This window comes from Canis lupus, chromosome 8 (assembly GCF_048164855.1).
Source record: "Canis lupus baileyi chromosome 8, mCanLup2.hap1, whole genome shotgun sequence".
NCBI lineage: Eukaryota > Metazoa > Chordata > Mammalia > Carnivora > Canidae > Canis > Canis lupus.
The window spans coordinates 38,339,719-38,358,279 of NC_132845.1; the positions used below are offsets into that span (position 1 = coordinate 38,339,719).

The 18,561-nt window shown below is 51.0% G+C and overlaps 1 protein-coding gene across 4 annotated transcripts in view; it reads left to right on the forward strand.

Annotated features, from left to right (window-relative positions):
• Window positions 1–18,561, forward strand: part of CRAMP1 (cramped chromatin regulator homolog 1) — a 55,104-nt gene that overhangs the window by 2,723 nt on the left and 33,820 nt on the right. For 3 of the 4 annotated variants that reach the window (XM_072835233.1, XM_072835231.1, XM_072835232.1), the window contains 2 exons: window positions 8,887–9,080; window positions 15,619–15,772. In XM_072835233.1, coding sequence (XP_072691334.1) covers window positions 8,887–9,080; window positions 15,619–15,772 — 348 coding nt within the window. Of the gene's footprint in view, window positions 1–1,430; window positions 1,618–8,886; window positions 9,081–15,618; window positions 15,773–18,561 lie in introns of those variants that run through there. The other variant, XM_072835234.1, reaches the window with a different exon arrangement.

Consider the following 18,561-nt stretch of genomic DNA (forward strand, 5'->3'; position numbering starts at 1 on the left):
CACAATACCTGCTGGCTCTGTTCTGCTTGGCCAGACCTGCAATAAAGGACCCCTGTCCGGAAGCCAGAGGTGACGGCCGGCGCCGTCCCGCTTGGGCCATCGCCCTTTGCCGCGGGCCCTCTGGGGGCCTCAGGGTGCAGCCCTTGGAGCCATGAAGGGTGCCTTGGGTGCCGCAGAAACTGCCCCCTCCCCCCCCCCCCCCCCCCCCCCCCGCGGCAGGAAACACTTGAGGCCCGACACAGCAGGGAGCCGTCTCCGCCTTTTCCCTGGTGCTCCAGGTAGGGTCGGGTCTGGGGTGGTACAGCCTCCTGGGGTCCCCACCCTGATGATAGGAAAGCCACGTGCCAGCGGCACTGCTGCTTTTGCTTGTTTATGCTTCTGCGTTCTTGATCGTGCACTGAGCTCCTCTCACCATCCTTTTCATTTCAGGCCAAGTTTGCAGCACTTTTCTAGGTAGCAGATGTAACCGTTCCAGTGAGTTTTAAAGGAAAAAAAAAAAAAAACTTAGTTCCTTGGAGGAAATGGTAATTTAAATTTGTTAGAAACCCTTGAAGATTTGAAAAAAGAAAGATTTCAGAAACTGAGGGAGAACCATTTTGGAGACCTGTGCCCAATGTGTACAATTACACATGCTCCTGCCTTCGCCTTACCTGAGGAGGGCTGGCCTCTGAAATCATCCTGGCCTTACCAAGTTTTTGGTAAAGATCCTTGATGTAAGCCTTGATGATACTTAAAGCTGTGAGTTTGGGGTGATTTAGTGTGTTCCGGAAATCAAACCTTGTCCTATGCATTTATGTTGGTGTGAAAGCTGCTGACCAATTAAGAAAGCGTTGATGGTTTAACAGCTTTACTTTGTAAAAAGTAGCTTTTCATTCCTAGTTACAGGTGTGTTATCACCGGTAAGCTCCTGGAGTGCCTTCAAGAGTGTTTGTTTTTGGCCTCAGACGCCCCAGCAGCATCCATGGCCTTGCCAACGGGGCCCTCTGACCTGCATCTGCTTGTTTGCCATGTCGAATCCACCAGAAGGACACGCACCTGTGAGATGAACAGCACTGATGCCCAGATGCAACAGGGTGGTGGAGTGAAGGCTCTCTGTCGCCTGTAAATGCCCACCTGTGGGTCAGGCGAAGTGGTGCTCACGCTTCAGTGTGCAGGACTCTTGGTGGCCAGGTGATGAGGGAAGTCTGCATTTGTTGGCATAGTTGAGCGAGGCTCAGACGGAGAAGGCTCCTGGATTAGCCTCACATCAGTCGTTGGCACCCCTGTCCTTGGTTCTTGTCCCAGTGTGTGGCTTGGAGCAGCAACTGACTTTCCGCCAGGAAGATGGAAATTGGTTAGAATTGGTGCTTCTTGTGACTTTTATATATTTTTGTTTTAGGAAGCAAATATTTCTTTAAGTTAATAATAAAGCTGAACCATAATGGTGGCTTTTAGGAATAAGAAGCATGTCTGCTTTGCTTCACAGAAATCATTGCACCTGGAGTTGCCTGGTGGGACCTGATCTTGTCTGTACCTGTCACTGTACCCAGGACACCCCGTCCTCATGCCTCCATAACCTCTGCTTGCTTATTATCTCCGTTAGCAGCCAGCAACGATCTGATTCTGACAGCACGCCTGGTAACCTCTGCGGACATTTCTTAGAGGACCGTTTGTCTTACAGACTCTGAAAATCTCCACCTGAGGTCCTGAGTGCAGATCAGTGAGGAAACAGTCTTGGCATTTGTTAGTTTTTCAGTTGAAAACAGTATAATTTCCATTATGCTTGAGGAATCCTCCCGGCCCAGTCGTTGGTGGATCTTTGATCACTTAACTGCTCTTGCCAGTTTGAGTCTGAACAGACAGGCATCAGAAACTTGCAGTGAGTCTGGAGGAAAACTTGTGGGGAAAAGGAAGTCTGCCCTGTGATTCTGTCCACACCACTAAGTTTTCTTTCTAAGAAGACATTCTTTTGTCAGCTTCAATGATTAACAATTCTTTTGTAATACAATTCCAAATTAGGTTCTTTTTGAATTTTAAGGGGCAGGGAGCTGAGACCTAGCATCTGTGTGTCACACGTCTTACATCTCTGTTACTCTTATTTTAAATGGTCGCAGAAGCTGAGGTTTGTTCCTCTAATAATGTGTTCGACTTAAACAGAAGGTAAGCTGCAGGCCAGAAACCAGTAGATGTGCTTGATGCCATCGCACAGATTCTTCCTGCCCCACTGTGATGCCCAGAGTGACTCGAGGGTGCCTTTGAGAGTGAGACTCAGAATTCATGGATCTGTAAGAACCTGGTCCAGGACACAGTCCCCGAGGCCCTTACCCCTCTGGCCAGTATGCGATCTGGGTGATGCTGGGCAAACTGATCTCTTTCTTGGAGCCTCAATTTCTCTCTCTCTAAATGAGGGGTAATGCCAGTGCCTGGCTCACCACAATAAATAACACAGCCTAGCCCTGCCATATGTGGTTAAAAGGCTCCCAAGTGCTCCTGTTATTGAAAATGTGGATAGCTTTGAGGTTAGGGAGCTACAGAGTCTGGACAGGTAGACTGGGTCGGTCGGGTGTCACCTGTCGGGAGGTAGAGAGAGAGAGGTCTCAGGAATGCCCCTGAACTGCTGCCTGTCCTATTGGGACAGGTAAGCTCAGGGTAGACTCTTGGTTTCTCTGCTGCCCTTCAGCTCCCCACCCGACCCCATTGCCTCCTCCCAAGAACCTTCATTCCACCCGACTGCCGACAAGCTGGCCATCTCCACAGTTGTGCAATGTCACCAGGTTTCACTGTGCTTGTGCTTAGAAATCAGCAGATCACCAAAGAGAACTTACCTGTATTTTACCTTAAGTACGGGCTGCTTGTAGTTTCTAGGTGCTTTTAAAAGACAGCATATGAGTCACCCCAGTGTGGTCAACCTTTGGGAGACGAGTACCATACTGGAGAGAGGGGTGAACCAGCCGTCAGGAGGCCCGGTTTCTCCCTGTAGAGCTGCTTTGGGGCTGGTTCAGCCACACGGAAAGGCCTTGAGGTGCCCAAACTTATGTTCCTTACGTCCAAAATGGGTTCAGTGAGATAGTGCTTAAAGCTGCCCTGACCTTAACATTTAGGGGTGAACAGGTCAACTGTGCAGACGGGGCTTGGATCCTGTGTTTTGAGAGAGCATTCTTTAAGGTCGGTTGCCTGAAAACAGGGTAGCTGTGTGTCTGTGGGCTCTGCGTGGCCCTGCCTCTGGGGGAACCCTGGGCAGGGAGTGGTCAGAGTGCCCCCTCCACCCAGGGGCGTGCCCGCATGTCATGTAGGCACAGTTTGCTTGTCTGCTCTGCAGTCACTTGTGTTGTCACTTCTTGGGCATTTGGTCCAGGCCCCAGGACTGGTTGAAGTATGGCCGTGCATGACACAAACTCCCTGTCCCTCATATTCTGAGGACGGAGAGGGACAATCAGATTGTCACAGACCACGGGTGCCATAGTGCTCTGATTCTTAGCCCGATGTGACTCAGTAAGTAATGTTTAATAAAATCAGGTGCAGCGACAACGGTGTGGAGCCCACTGTGGCCACCTGGGCAGGGGCATCGGGCTTTGCTGAAAGCCCTCTGACCTTGTTGGGAGAAGAGGAGGAAGGCAAGGCGTGCACCCGTCACCCTGTGTGGTGCCGCAGAAGGTGGAACACACAGTAACACACATCCTATCGCGTGACAGGGACACCCTGTGCACGGTAGGTCAGGAGACCTGTGTCCCTCGCCACTTCAAAGACGATCCCTGCTGGAAGTGTGCAGGCTAGAGAGGGAAACACCTGAAACCCAGGGGCTTTTGGTAAATTACTAAGTTCAGAGTCGCATGGATCCCTCTGCTTCACGTCGGAGACAAGGACAGACAGCGCAGATGAGTAGATGAGGTAACGTTTGAATGTTGGTTTTAAGGCTGAGGTACTTTCCAAAGACCTTGTTGGCTTTTAACGTCAAAACTAACGTTTCTGTTGTGGTTACCTGTGGAATCGTCCTTTGCCCACCAAGGATACTGTAGGATTTTCATTTCACGTCGTGTGCGGTGTCTTGTTTTGGATCATACGAAGGTATGAGGCTGGTAGAGGCAGGATTTCGGACAGTGACATAAATGCGAGCACGAGCTTCGCGGTAGGCGGTGGAGCCTGGAAGCGGCCTGGCGGCCAGCGTGAGAAATGCCAGAGGAGGAAGTCGCATTGGCAAGGGGCATTGAGAATGACCGACCAAGTCTTCACCTTCTTTGATGAAGAATGCAGATGTTTTCAGAGAAACAACGAGGTTTTAGTGATGCTCTCAGACGTTTGAGAGCGTCTCAAACATGGGGGAGCCCAGCCCTGAGAGCATGGAGGACATGAGGCGCCGCGGCAGTGCCTGGGGTCGCCCGACCTTGAGGTCCTGCATCCCCTTTCGCTCACGGAACAGGTGTCAGAGGCGGGCGCCCTGCCCGGGGCTGCAGGGGCTACTGGGGCCGCGGGGCCGCGCTCCTCTGCAGACACCAGGTCAGGCCGAAATGGGTGCAGGCCACGGTGTGGGGCGGAGGCACCAGGGCAGCCTGCCAAGGCGACGCCGCCGTGAGGGGGAGCGGCCTCAGTCCTCATCTTCCCATCTGCGGCCTTCGTGGAGAGGGTGCTCCCTCAGTCATGTCTGGGCTCTGATGCAAGTCTGGGGGCCTGACACGGGTGACGTGCACTACGAGGGGCATAGGAGTGGCCCCCGGAGACCTTGGCTTAGCGCCTCCTCCTCGGTCGCGGCACGTTGTGCCCTGAGGTGGCCAGGGAGTGGAGCTGGTGTGCCACCCTCGGCCTCGTACCGCAGACCTGGCCCCGGGAGGTGGCCTGCGCCACCGACCGCCTGCCCTTGGCTCATGCGGGGGCGTCTTTGCAGCCGACAAGGGGCAGAGTGAATGAAGCAAGGGGAGCCTCCCGTGTTCTCCCCTCCGGGGACGTCACTGAGCAGCTCGTAGTGCTGGTCTGTGCCCTCTCCGCTAACGTTCCGACCCTGCCAAGGCACTTTCTCAGACTCTGAAAGAAAGCTCTGGGCCAGTGAGTTGTTGCTCGGTGGGACAGGTCGGCACATTTTCTGTCTCTGACCTGAGTTAAGTCGCACGGGTTCGTTTTTAGAGGTGGACGTCCTCCCGTGTCTTAACTCCTGCCATTCATTAGCTGTGCGGCTTTGGGAACGTCACTGAACCGGTCGGTCCCCTTATCAGACTGAGCAGGGGGTGTCGAGGTCCAGTTCCCTCCCACCTCGCATCCCTGGATTCTGTAGCTCAGAGCATAATGAAGATACAGAAGCAGCCGTGATGCCAACAGCAGTCACCACGGTGCTGTGTGGCTCGGGAGGCAGATGCCCAGACTTGGTTCTGGCTGTCCGGTGACCTTGGCCCACCTCTGAAATGTGGACGGTAGCTACGCACCGTGAGTACAAAAGGGAGTGAAGCGTTTGCACGTGGCTTCAAGGTGCTGTAGAAGTCCCCGCTCCCTTCCTCGTCTAAGCAGCAATGTGGCGTGCCAGGCAGGGTGCTCCCTCTGGGCCTCGGTGTCCCCTGGTGGAAGATGAGGATTATCTCCTCCTCTTTGGGTGCTATGGGGAGCATGGGTGGTGCTGTTCCAGGCTCATGCAGAGATGTATGACGGGAGGGGGTGTAGAGGAGGCAGGCAGCCTGGCTTGTCCAACGGTGGAGTGAGCAGCCGCGCAGCCTTGGAAGGCAGACCCCGGCCACACATGTGCACCCCCCAAATGCAAGCCCTGGAGAGCAGGCCGTGGCCGGGGTTGGTAGTTTGGAGACCAAGGAGGAGGCTGGTAAAGTTGTCTTACTGGGGTGGCGTGGAGCTGGCCTGGACACAGAAATGGGGACAGGAGAAGCGGGGTGGCCCCTGGCAGCTGGGGGCCTGTGACAGAGAAGTCAGCTCTGCTGGAGGCGCTGGGTCTCAAGGGTAGGAGAGGGGCCCGTGACCTGCTCTCTGTCCGTTTCCAAACTCTCGTGGAGCATCTGCAGTGTGAGGCCTGGTGGCAGGCTTGGGCGCAGGACAGCCAGATGCCGTCCCTGCTTTCAGAGGCCTCGCTGTGGGCACCCTCTTTCTGTACGTCGTTTCCCTCCAGGTTCCTCAGATACCAGCTTCTCATCATGCAGACCGTTGTTCACCTATGTGGCCTCAGAAATGTTGTAGCAGATGGAGGCTTGATGGTGGACCTTTACTTTTTTTTTTCCTGGGCTTCTTGCAACCGCCCCTGCTCCCCCCGGAGAAGGCCCCTGTACCCACCCTTTCTTGTTCACAGCGGTCTTGTCTTTCCACCTCCGGCCATTCTGCTTCTGCCCTCGACAGCTTCTCTCTTGTCCTGCACGCATCACAGTTTTCATCGCAGCGCTGCTGTGCAGGTGGGAGGCTCCGCCAGGGGCCGATCCCCCCACAGGACCTCTGGTCCTGCTTCTTGTTTGTTTCTGCTGGAGCCGGAGTGCTTGGGTGAGCCCGAGGCAAAGGCCTGAGCCATCGTCATCTGAAATTTGGGGGATGGACCAGAGATTGCCTGTTCTCTTTCTACTCTGAAGTTTTGTGATTTTACTTTACTTTTTGAAAGCATTCGGTGTCTAGAATGATGGTCACCAAATGTTAGAAATGGTTATTTGGGGGTGATTGGCCTTCTCTTTTGGACGTTTTGAATGTTCGAGCGTTGACTTTATCCTGCGCTCTATCCCTGAGGTTCCATCCAGCTCAGAAATGCTTCCATTGTGTTTTCCTTCCTCGATTATCCTCCTTGTCTTGGGTCTCAGCAGTGCTGTGGGCCAGTGAAATCTCACGAGAGCTGGCCAGACCTCTGTGTTCCAGGTTCTTCACGAGCATACTCTGTTGCTTTCAATTATGTCCAGTACCGGTGTGGGCTGGCAGAGACGTAAACCTGAGCTGGGATTGTCGGGCTGGTTAGCAAGTTGCCTGACCAAAAAGGAGAGTTAATGAAGCCATGATCCCTGCAAATGTGCTTGAAAGTCGCTCCCCGCTGGAGACATCTTGAAGTGTTGGGTTCACTAAGTAGGTCATGTCTTGGGCTGGGTTTGGTTTGGTGAGGAATGGATCAAGTCAGATCTGTATCGAGTACACCCTTAACCCACTGGCAGCAGTTTGCTGCCTGGAGGACAGTTCTCCTGTGGCTGCGGGCTGGGGAGGGCGCAGCCGGAATAGGGGCAGGCTGGGCTTTGAAACCCTGAGCTTGACGGGGTCACACTGAGGACCCAGAGTAGCAAGCTGTCAGAGGCTGGCACCGTATGCAGTGGTGGAAAGTGTGCTGGCCAGCTTAAGAGCCACTAGCCACATGTGGACATTGCCACTAGAAATATGGCTTGTGTGAACGAGGAACTGGGTTTTTTGTTTTATTGACATCTATCTGCATTTACATCTCCTCACGTGGGTAGCAGCAGCGGAATTGGACAGCACGGCGGTCATAAACAGCGATTTTCGGGACCCTGTCACGTTGCCTTCTGAAGTCACTGAATTGGTGCGCTTATCCACAAGAGAGAATCTCCCCCATTTTATGTAGCTGCGTGATTTTTCTGCATGTATGACAACACACTTTGTTCTCTGATAGCCGACTGATTACAAAATGCTCTTTATTTTGGCGTAATAACACAGATCCATGGCACACTCTGTGGAGGGACAATAGGTGTGTCAGTGCACCGTGACCCTGCCGCCTCCTGTCCCTCAAGCCACCCCTGCCCCATGCCTTTCTTTCCAGGGATGGTGTCTGTGAGTAAATACATGGATTAATGGACTTAACAATGTTTCACTCCCTCTGGTTTTCTGTGAACTCCCTGCCTTCTGCCCCTGCTCTGAGGCCGACCCTTGTCACGGGGGTGAGGGGGTGAGGGAAGCGTATCCACACAGAGAGGCCCTCCCTGATTGCCCAGGAAGAGGGCTTCCCTCGAAACCTCAAACTCATGATTATCTTACTAGGAAAGCTTTTTAATGATAATCTGCATTTGTTTCTTTGCTTTTCAAAGTGTTTTTACATTTATGATCTTATTTTTACCAACCCAACCCTCCCCCCAACTGTTCAGAGTTTGATGATTGCTCAGCATTGATGGTCCTGAAGTTACACAGGCTGGAATTCCTGTCTTTGCCCGCGTTGTGCTGGGGCTTCCCTTTCCTCTGAGGAAGGAACCAGATGGGTGGGACAATTGGGTTAGGTCATAAAAGGTTTTATCTGTGACCTTTGCCTCCCGTTGATGAGGCTGTCAGATTTGGAGGGCAGTGGAGCCTCATCATACTTCCTCCTGCCCTCCCCTTTCAGTCTGGTCTCCAAGGACCCATCGTGAGAGTAGAAACTGATGCTTCCAGAGCACCTACAAGGTCATCAGTTCACTCTCACAACATCAGATTTTGTTGGTGGAAATTGATCAAGCAAAAAGGACTACTTCTAAGACCTTTTAAAGGTTCTTGAAAGACACCAAATGATTCATATTCGGAAGTTTGGGTTATATCTACGAGGAGGTGGCGCTTCACACACACTCAAATGTTTTCTTGAGTTTGAATTTCAATTTGTTGATTTGAAAAGACAAGTTATTTCACCCCAAACACATTTGAGAAAGAAGTTGTGATAAATGTGGGTTTTTAGGTCATGGGGGCAAAAGGCTGTCTGCCTCTGATGGTCATCATGCTCTCTCAGTGGGTCTGCAGAAATGCTCATTCTTCTTTTTCTCACTATAAAAAGATTGGAAAGAATTATGAAGTCAAATCACGGTGAGGTCATTGCTGAATAGCCCCAGCAGGCCTGCGGCAGCATGTCCCAGGAGCCATCCTACAGTGGCACCCTTGGCGGGAGGGGTTGGGGTGGGGTGGGGAGAAGGGCTTGTGCAATGGAGCTGTCCCTAGCTCCGCAGCCTTCTAAAACAGGTCACTGTATGGTTCTTTCTCTCCAAGGAGCCGACGGTGGCGGATCATCGTCCGGAAATGGGTCTGGAGCTGCCCCTGCTGCCCCTGCAGGGGGCTCTCGCTCATCTTCCCGGAACTTGGGGTCTTCCAACGGCGAGAAGGAAGAAGGCAAGAAGGCCCGGCGGCAGTGGGAGTCGTGGAGCACAGAGGATAAGAATACTTTCTTCGAGGGGCTGTATGAGGTGAGCCCTGGGTCTGGGACATGTGGCTGAGACTCCCAGCCTCTCTCCACATTGTCCGTGCTTCTCTTTCAGTTGGCCTCTGCCTGGCCGACCTCATGGCTGCAAGACCTATTAGGTCGGCACTGCCTTGGGCAACTCCTCCTAGGTGGCAGGCATGGGTCCCCAAGGCCTGGCACTTGCGCTCTGACCTTGGCCTTTTATCCCCTCATTGTGACTTTAAAAGCTGATACTTGATAACTAAGTGGTTATTAGGAGGTGTCTTTGTTTTTCTGCAAGAGTCTACTGGTTGTCTCAGATACAGTCTTTGTTTTTTACAAAAATTTTATTTACTTATTTGAGAAGAGAGAACTTCTGCAAGTTGGGGGGAAGGGGCAGAGAGAGGGGGAGAGAGAATCTCAAGCAAACTCCCCATTTAGCTTGGAGCCCAGTGCAGGGCTCACGCCCATGACCCTGAGATCCTGACCTGGGCCAAAACCACATGTCAGATGCTCAACTGATTGAGCCACCCAGGCACCCCTCAAATACGTTCTTCACTGAGGAGTGGAGCCCTGTCTGTGGGCCTTCCCCTTGCAGCTGAGAGGTCCCTGATGAGGGACAAGGGGACACTTGCCACATCAGTCAGAACCAGCAGCTTAACCCTGAGAGCAGTTGCAGTGGACGTGGGACAGAATGGGAAGTCCTAAAAATAGAGAGAAGCTGCTCCCTGATCCCACTGCCCAAAGAAACAGCTGTGCTCCCTGCCAGCTGTTTTCACTTCCCTGTTTTGGTTTTTCAAATATTCCTACCTATAGTGATCATGTTTTTTTTTTTTTTTTTTTATTAATATCAAATGCATTTTCATGGTACGTTATGGTTCTTTCGCTTATTACTTTTTTAGTGCCTGTAAATATTCTACTTCAAGTGAAAACTGTGGCTTGCATGCTCGCCTGTTTTTATAAATAAAGCTTTATTGGGATGTAGCCACACCCATTCACTTCCTGGCTGCTTCTCACAACAAAGATAGAATCAAGCCCTTGCAACAGCTAGCAAGTGGCCTGCAACATCTATGCGTTTACCCTCGAGGCAGGCCTTGCTCTCTTTCACCATCCTCGTATTGTTGTCTGTCGTATTGTTGTCTGTCGTGGTTCCTTCCAGGTTCAGCAGGCATCTTTGTGAGGATTCTGTGTTTTAGACCACTTGATGGGGGCATAGTGTGAGGAGTAGGTTACTCACCAGTGGGCCGTATTGCGAAGGAATTGGAGTTATGGAAGATTCTTGCCAAGCCTGGCTATCAGGGCTCAGAGCTGAAATGGGGTTTGGAATTGATGCTCTGAAATATCCAGGGAGAGGTGAGAAAAGGTGAGGGGTTAGAATTCAGTGCTGCTGTCAGAATATTCCTGAGGCTTCCTTGTTCCTTTGGGGGCCCCATGCTTTGGTTCTGCCGTCCCGATTGCAGGAGGCCCGTCTGGCAGTGCCCCTGGACTCAGGCGTGCAGGGAGGCAGTGAAGCGTGTATCCAAAGCTTTCCCAGTAGGTGCAGAGTCCTGCAAACAAGTTCAGATGTGTTCCCTTTCTTCCTTCAGACAGTTTGAAAGTAGAGCAGGGCGGCTGTTTTGTATAGTTACGGCCCCACACTGCCTCTCGAAGTTGCCATCAGGCATAGAGCACTGGGGGCCCCACGACTGTGTTCACACTGTGCGGCTGATGCTCCCCTGACAGCTCTGCTGCTTGGTGCAGCCCTTCCTTCCTGGAGAGAGTGGGGCTCTGTGGGGCTCTGGGTGCAGAATGCAGGCCGGAGGTGTGCTTGTTGATTAAAAGTGGGGGAAGGATTCCACATCAGTGTCCTGCCCTACCTTTCTTCAGGTAAATTAGTTCATTTCCTGCCCACTGAGCCAGCTTCTTGTTTGACATTTTTAGCCAGGTAGGTGTTTGAGGTTTCCTGATCCTTAATTAACAATAACGGACCCTTGTGGTCACTTACTGCGTTCCACAGTTAGTGCTGTCGCCCACGTGTCATGTGTGGACATGTGCCCCTGCGAGGACACGGGCTCGGGCCCTACAGCTGACACTCTTGTGTGTCTCTGAGCTGCCACAGGCTGCTGGTGGCGTCTGGATGCAGGGCTGGTAAGCTCTGCTCTGCCGCCGCATATATGCTGCCCATCCCTTCCTTTTTGGTACCCACATCTGACTCGACTGTGCTTCAGGTGACAGACACCCAGCTCAGAGTGCAGAGAGGCACAAGGGATGGAACAGCTGTCCTGACCTACAGACAAGGCGGAGGGACTATGTCAAGCCCAATGGGATGCAGGGCCTGCAACGATGTCATGGAGCCTCTGTCACCCCGTTTGTGGAGGGTGACACTGCAGTGCTTACTGCCTCCTGCTGCAGACCCTTCTCTGCGACAAGAGTGCCACCCCAGGGCAGCCCCGGTGGCGCAGCGGTTTGGCGCTGCCTGCGGCCTGGGGTGTGATCCTGGAGACCCGGGATTGAGTCCCATGTCGGGCTCCTTGCATGGAGCCTGCTTCTCCCTCCATCTGTGTCTCTGCCTCTCTCTCTCTGTGTCTATGAATAAACAAATAAAAAATCTTAAAAAAAAAAAAGAGTGCCACCACACTCCCCACTCCAGGTGGGACAGCTCTAGGAAGGCCTCAGGTGGGCCAGGCCTATTCCAGACTACTGTGGCTGGGGTGTGGGTCGTGGCCCCCATGACAGGGAGCTGGTGGGGAGGCCAGCGGGCCAAGCACCTGCACTGACACCATCCTCAACATCTCCCTACTCTGTTTCAATGGCGGTTCCTCACTAAGCCCATTGCTGATTCCGTTTTTCTTCTTATGTCTGTGGTTCCTGCCTCACAGCCCTACATGCGTGCTTCTCACCAGGTGGATAATTGCTAATGGCTTGTCTGCATCAGAGCACTACAGGAGTGCTAGGAGGCAGAGAAGTCCCCCTTAAGGGCTGACAATCTGATTAGGGAAATGTAGTAGGAACAGAAAAGGTTGGGCTGTCAGGAAGCCTACGCCAACTAACACCACAAGAATTCAGAAGGCAGCATAGTTTGAGAATCACAAAACCCAGATTCTGGTCCCAGCCTAGCGAGTGTGTGCACCTGTGTGGGTTTCGTGCCCTGCTGCAGAGAGGACCTGAGGGATGGAGAGGCTGTCTAAGCTTGCGCCGCCAGGACTCTGATCTAGGCCTGAGGGAGGGTCTGTGGGGGAGGGGACACCCAGAGGAAGGCATTTAAGACATCTTTTTATTTATTTTTTATTTTTCTAATACTGAAAATTTTAATTCCTTCCTTTTTTTTTTATACTTTAAGTTTTCATTTTAAAACTGTTTCAGGGACACCTGGGTGACTCAGTGGTTGAGTGTCTGCCTTTGGCTCAGGTCATGATCCCAAGTCCTGGGATTGAGTCCCTGGTCTGTCTCCCTGCAAGGAGGAGCCTGCTTCTCTCTCTGCCTGTCTCTGCTTCTCTCTCGGTGTTCTTCATGAATAAATAGATAAATAATTTTTTTAAAAGTTTCAAACTTGGAAAAAGTTGCAGAAAGAGTATAGAGAATTCCCTATGCCCTCTACCGATGTTTACATAACCTGTGTGACCAGCTCAATGAGGAGATTGGGTGTGGATACCGTAGCATTTATTGACCTGTGGGCCTTACTCAGGTTTAGGTGGTGTTCCCGCTGATGTCCATTCTGGATTCAGTGGACATGACTCCTGAGCCCTCTACCTGGGGACAGGCCCTCAATCTCCACCTCCTTTCTTCTGTCTCCTAAGAACTTGACAACTTAAAAATATTTTACTTAAATTCAGTTTAAGTAAAATATACTATTAGTTTCAGAAGTAGAAGTTAGTGATTCATCAGTTGCATAAACACCTAGTGATCATTACACCATGTGCTGTCTTTAATGCCCATCACCTCACTCACCTCCCATCCAGCAACCCTGTTTCTTTCCTGGAGTTAAGAGTTTCTTATGGTTTGCCTCTCTCTCTGTTTTTATCTTATTTTTTTCCCATCTCCTATGTTCATCTATTTTGTTTCTTAAACTCCATATAGGAGTGAAACCATATGATAGTTGTCTTTTTCTGACTGACTCATTTTGCTTAACATAATACTCTCCAGCTCCATCCATGTTGTTGAAAATAGCAAGATTTCATTTTTTGATGGCTGAGTAACATTTCTTAGTATGGAATATATATATTGCATCTTTTTTATCCATTCATCAGTTGATGGACATCTGGCTTCTTTCCATAGTTTGGCTCTTGTGGACATTGTTGCTATAAACATTGGGGTACAGGTGCCCCTTTGGATCATTCCGTTTCTATCATGTGGGTAAATACCTAGTAGTACCATTGCTGGGTTGTAGGGTAGCTCTGTTTTTTACTGTTTGAGGAACTTCCATACTGTTTTTTGAGTAGCTGCACAAGCTTGCATTCCCACTAGCAGTATAAGAGGGCTTCCCTTTGGGGCACCTCAGTGGCTCAGTGGTTAAGCGTCTGCTTTTGGCTCCAGTCTTGATTCTGGGGTCCTGGGATCGAGTCCCACATCGAGTTCCCTGCAGGGAGCCTGCTTCTCCCTCTGCCTGTGTCTCTGCCTCTCTCTCTGTGTCTCTCACGAATAAGTAAATAAAATCTTTAAAAAAAAAAAAAAAAAGAGGGCTCTCCTTTCTCCACCTCCCTCACCAGCATCTGTTATTTCATGACTTGTTCATTTTATTTTTTTTATTTATTTTTTATTTTTTTATTTTTTGTGTTCATTTTAGCCATTCTGACTGCTGTGAGGAGGTATCCCATTGTGGTTTTGATTTGTATTTCCCTGATGCCGAGAGATGTTGAGCATTTTTTCATATGAGATCTTGACACGTTTTTTTCCCCCCAAGATTTTATTTATCTGAAAGAGAAACTGTGAGCAAGGCAGAAAGACTGAGAGAGCATGCATTACTAGGGGTCAAGGGAGAAGCAGGCTCCCTGGAGCTCCATGCTAGGGGATCGTGATGTGAGCTGAAGGCAGACCCTTAACTGACTGAGCCACCCAGGGGCCCCGACCTTGATACTTTTGAAGACTTCTGGTCTGTTAGGTTGTGAAATACCCCTCAGTTTGAGCTTCTCTGAGGTTAACTAATGATTAAATATACATTTTGCATTTTTGTCAAGAGTACCACAGGAGTGCCAGGCTGTCCTGGGCATGTCCTGTACAGAGCGCATGCTGTGCTCCATTCTGTCTGGTGGTCTGAACCTCTATCACTGCTTTCAGGTGACACCTGCCAGGTCTTGTACTTAATAATCTGCTTTTTTTTCTTTTACTTTTAGACTATGTAAATACTCTGTTTCTCATTTTTTCTTACACTGACTTTAGTAATCATGCAACTTCTTACCTGAAATAATATTACTATACCATTTGCCCATTGGCGATTTTCTGACTCCATCATTCTTTCTGTACTTATTTTTTTTTTGGGGGGGGGGGGTTTCTGTACTTATTAATTAGAGATCTTGTGCAAGAAACAGCTCTCCCTTCTCCCTTATTTAGGTAGGAATTCAGTGGTTTGTTTTTATCTGTATGGACTCGGGTATATAGGTTGTTCTGTGTCACAATCTATTCATATCATTGTCCATTTTCTTGCCCAGATGGCTGCAGATTTGGCCACTGGGAGCCTCCTCTGGTTGGCTCCTGTATCCTTCCCACATGCTCTTCTCATGCTGCAAGCATTTCACTTGCCTACTTTCTGGCATAGCAAGATATTCCAGACTCACTGGTACTTTCCTTGCTCTCATCTCTTCCAGGGACCCCGCTTCCTTTTGGGAATGGGATTTAAAAACCAAGATATGGGTGCTGGGGGTGCTCGTGGTGTCGGGGTGCTGTCACCTCTGGGCCCTTCCCTGGACATCTGTCTTGGCTTTGATGGAATGTCAGCAGCTCCTGAACAATCCTGGTGGTGACTTTGTTCTTTGGAACACCGATTCCATTCTGAAAATCTCACAAAAACTCAGCTCCTACGTGGATGTGTTGAAGGAATAGGTGGCCCATGAATGTATTCAGAGCATAGTCTGTGTGGTTCTCTTACTGTTTATATTTGCTCTCCCTATTTGAATATAGGATACATTTTCTCTGATGGAAGCAGTGAGGGCATCTCTGAACAGTTGATGTATTGCTTTAGGAGGCCAGGTATAGCATACTCTTAGCTCTTTGTGGTTTGTGTTGTGTGTTGCCATGATTGTCTTCATGGAGCTGTCTTGATTTGTGGTCTCTAGGCAACTGTGGGCATTAAGCCCCTTTCATCTGCGTGATGAGCACTGTGTCCTCCTGCTCCTGAGTCCTTGCCTCATTGGTCTTCCATGCTACAATAGATTTATTCCTCAGATTCTGCTGTTGCTTTATCCGTTACTTGAGTTGAAACCAAGGTTCTAGGGAGGTGAGGCTGAAGTTCATGCACAAGAGCCGTCAAGGACATTGGCTTGACCACAGTGGGCTCCCTTTCCCTTCTCCTTTCTCGGGAAGCATCTGTGTTATACAGAAGACTGCCTTGTTGTAACCTTTGTGCTTTAAATGTGGACTTAATTTTGCAGCATGGGAAAGACTTTGAAGCCATTCAGAACAACATTGCACTCAAGTACAAGAAGAAAGGCAAGCCCGCGAGCATGGTGAAGAACAAGGAGCAGGTCCGGCACTTCTATTACCGCACGTGGCACAAGATCACCAAGTACATTGACTTTGATAATGGTGAGTGTGCTCAGACTTGGCTTCTGGGAAGGTGGCAGGTGTGGTTGGCTGCTGGTCAGGAGCTGGTTTCCAGCAAACCCACAAGACACACCCTCTGGCATTGTGCTCTCCCAGCCACATGGCCAGGGATTTCCCTGCCTCATGGTCCTTTGGCTGGTGGAATGCCTAGGATCCATCGCTTAAACTGAATTGTGAGAAAGCCGCACTTATTTCTAATGGCCTTGGGTGCCTGTGCTTCTAGGTCCCTGGCTCACTCTGGGCCCGTGTCCCACCCTGGGAGGGGAGGGCCCCACAGTCGACGAGGAGAAGCAGACCATAGGTCCTGGCCAGCCAGAATAGGGCCCCTCTGGTGCCCACCTTTCTCTCCCAAGCTGGGGCTCCTTGGGGTGAGAGTTGAGCATGGCCTGTGTGTGGTGGGCTGGGGTAGAGGGCTAGCTTTCTAGCTTTTCAGAGCTCTTGTCTGGGTTTGAAGTCAGGCTTGAGTGATCCGTGTTCAGTTCACATGTCTGGGTCAGCACCCTCCCGCCCGGAGCAGCCTACCCAACCAGCCTCTGTCCTCAGAGGAGGTATTGCCACATGTCACACCTGCCACTCAGTCATTGATCATCTTTCTTTATGTTAACTCTTCTTTTCTACAACTTCACTCATAGCTTGGTCATTCCAGACATTTGCTTCTACTAACTTCTCTTGTTTCTGACACTCCTGGTAAAATAATGTAAGTTGTGATAGAGAACAACTCTGATGGCTGAAGCCTGTCACTCGCTTTGAACCTTTGTCATGTGCTGTTCGTGCCTGCCCTTGATGATCTCCTGTGTTTCTGCCTCAGCCCCACCTGTGGGCGCACTCTTGGCCTCTTTGGTGACCCTCAGGCACGTGTATGCCAGCACCACCTAGGCTGACCTGTCTGCCTCCTCCCTGGCTCCCCAGCGGGTCAGCACGCCAGGACCTGGGCTTCCTCCTCTGGCCTGAGAAAGGCCCAGAGAGCATGATTCGAGCTGTCTCTTTCTTTGAAGGATCAGATGGCAAATATCTTGGCTTTGGGGTTTGCAGTCTGTAGAACTTGTTGCGCTCTGCTATCTTAGCTCATTTGTAGACGAAGGGTAAGCAGGTGTGCATTGGTGTGTTCCACAAACCCTTCCTTCAGAAACAGGTCCTGGGCTGCGTTGGCCTGTGAGCCATAGTGTGCCGACTCCTGCCCTAAAGAAGTCTTTCTCACTGCCACCAGCCTGTGTGGGAGCCATTGGGGACAGGGCTGCTCAAGCTCCGAATGCTCACAGTTGTTACCTGACACTGTCACCTGAATGTATGTCCCTTTGAACCTTTGTGGACATCTATCATCAGAGTCTTGCTGGTTGTTCCTCAGAGCTGTTCTGGTCTCTCCTCACCACCTGGTCCCCCTTGCTCTTGTTCTAGATCATCGCTGTCCCCTGCTGTCTGGTCCCACCCTGCCCCTCATGCCATGAGATGGGCACCAGCTGTGCATCTGCCGGGCTGCTTCCTTGCCTGAGCCCCTCCTGCGACTCCACCAGGTGTTCTCCTCCTGACCTGTGGGCTGGCAGGAATAGGGTCTCCACCCTCATGTGTACTTGCACTGTACCCCCCGCTGATCAACCTCCCTCACCCTGCTCCCTCCCCAGGCGGAGCTGTGTTCTCCTCCCAGAAATCCCTCCCTGAATTTTTCCCTGCCCCTTCTTCTGCCTGGCGGGGGCCTGTCACTGAGCATGTCACCCTCAGGGCAGACAAGAAAACCCACGCTCATTTGTGCACATCCCTGCCTGGGACCCCCGACAGTCAGTGGGAGCTGAGACCTCTCCTTCTTCCCAGACACCCTCCACCATCTCAGCACAGCGCCTCCCCCCCGTCCTGGGTGTGCCGCCTTTTCATGCTGCTGTGGAATTTCTCTTTGCTTCCTGTGGAGCGTTAATTTGTTGAGTTTGATATTGCTACAGGTGAATAAATTTTACCTTTCCTTTTGGACCAGCAGGTCCCTTTGGTGGCCTTACAGTGTGCATTTGTGGATGTACCTGTTCACATAGCACTTTTCTTTGGAAACACTTTCTTTGGGTAAATCGCACAATGGAGAGGAGTTTGTTTATTTATTTATTTAAAGACTTTATTTATTCATGAGAGACAGAGAGAGATTGGCAGAGACACAGGAGGAGGGAGAAGCAGGCCCCATGCCGGGAGCCCGACGTAGGACTCTATCCCGGGACTCCGGAGTCACCCCTTGAGCCAGAGGCAGGTGCTAAACCGCTGAGCCACCCAGCGATTCCCACCCCCCCCCCCTTTTTTTTTTAAGATTTATTTGTTTATGATAGAGAGACAAAATTTTATTTTTCGTTTGCTAATGAACTTTTGTTTTCCTTTTCTGGTGATTTCATCACACCTGAGTGTTAGGAGTTTGAAAAGAGCTCTCTGGGGAGAAGCCAGAGAGAGCAGTTGTGAGGACAGGGGAGGGACGGCAGCACAGGTCACTGCTCTGTGAAGTGGTGGAGAAGGCGCCAGACTGAGCTGGGCCTGCGCCGGCAGACGGCACTCAGGTTTGGCTTCAGGTAACACGGACCTCAAAGCATCGTGGTCTTCTGCACAGAGAGATTGGTTCTCCTGTGGCAGAGACGTCAGATAGGAGGTCCAGTGCGGTCACTGGGGACTCAGGGCCTGCCCTCTTGCCACTCTGCCGTGCCTAGCACAGTGCTTGGTCCAGGATGGCTCCGTGGGCAAGACCGGGGTGCCAAAGGACACATTCATCCTCATTCAGTCTTCAGTCATTTTGGGAGCTTCTGGAAGTC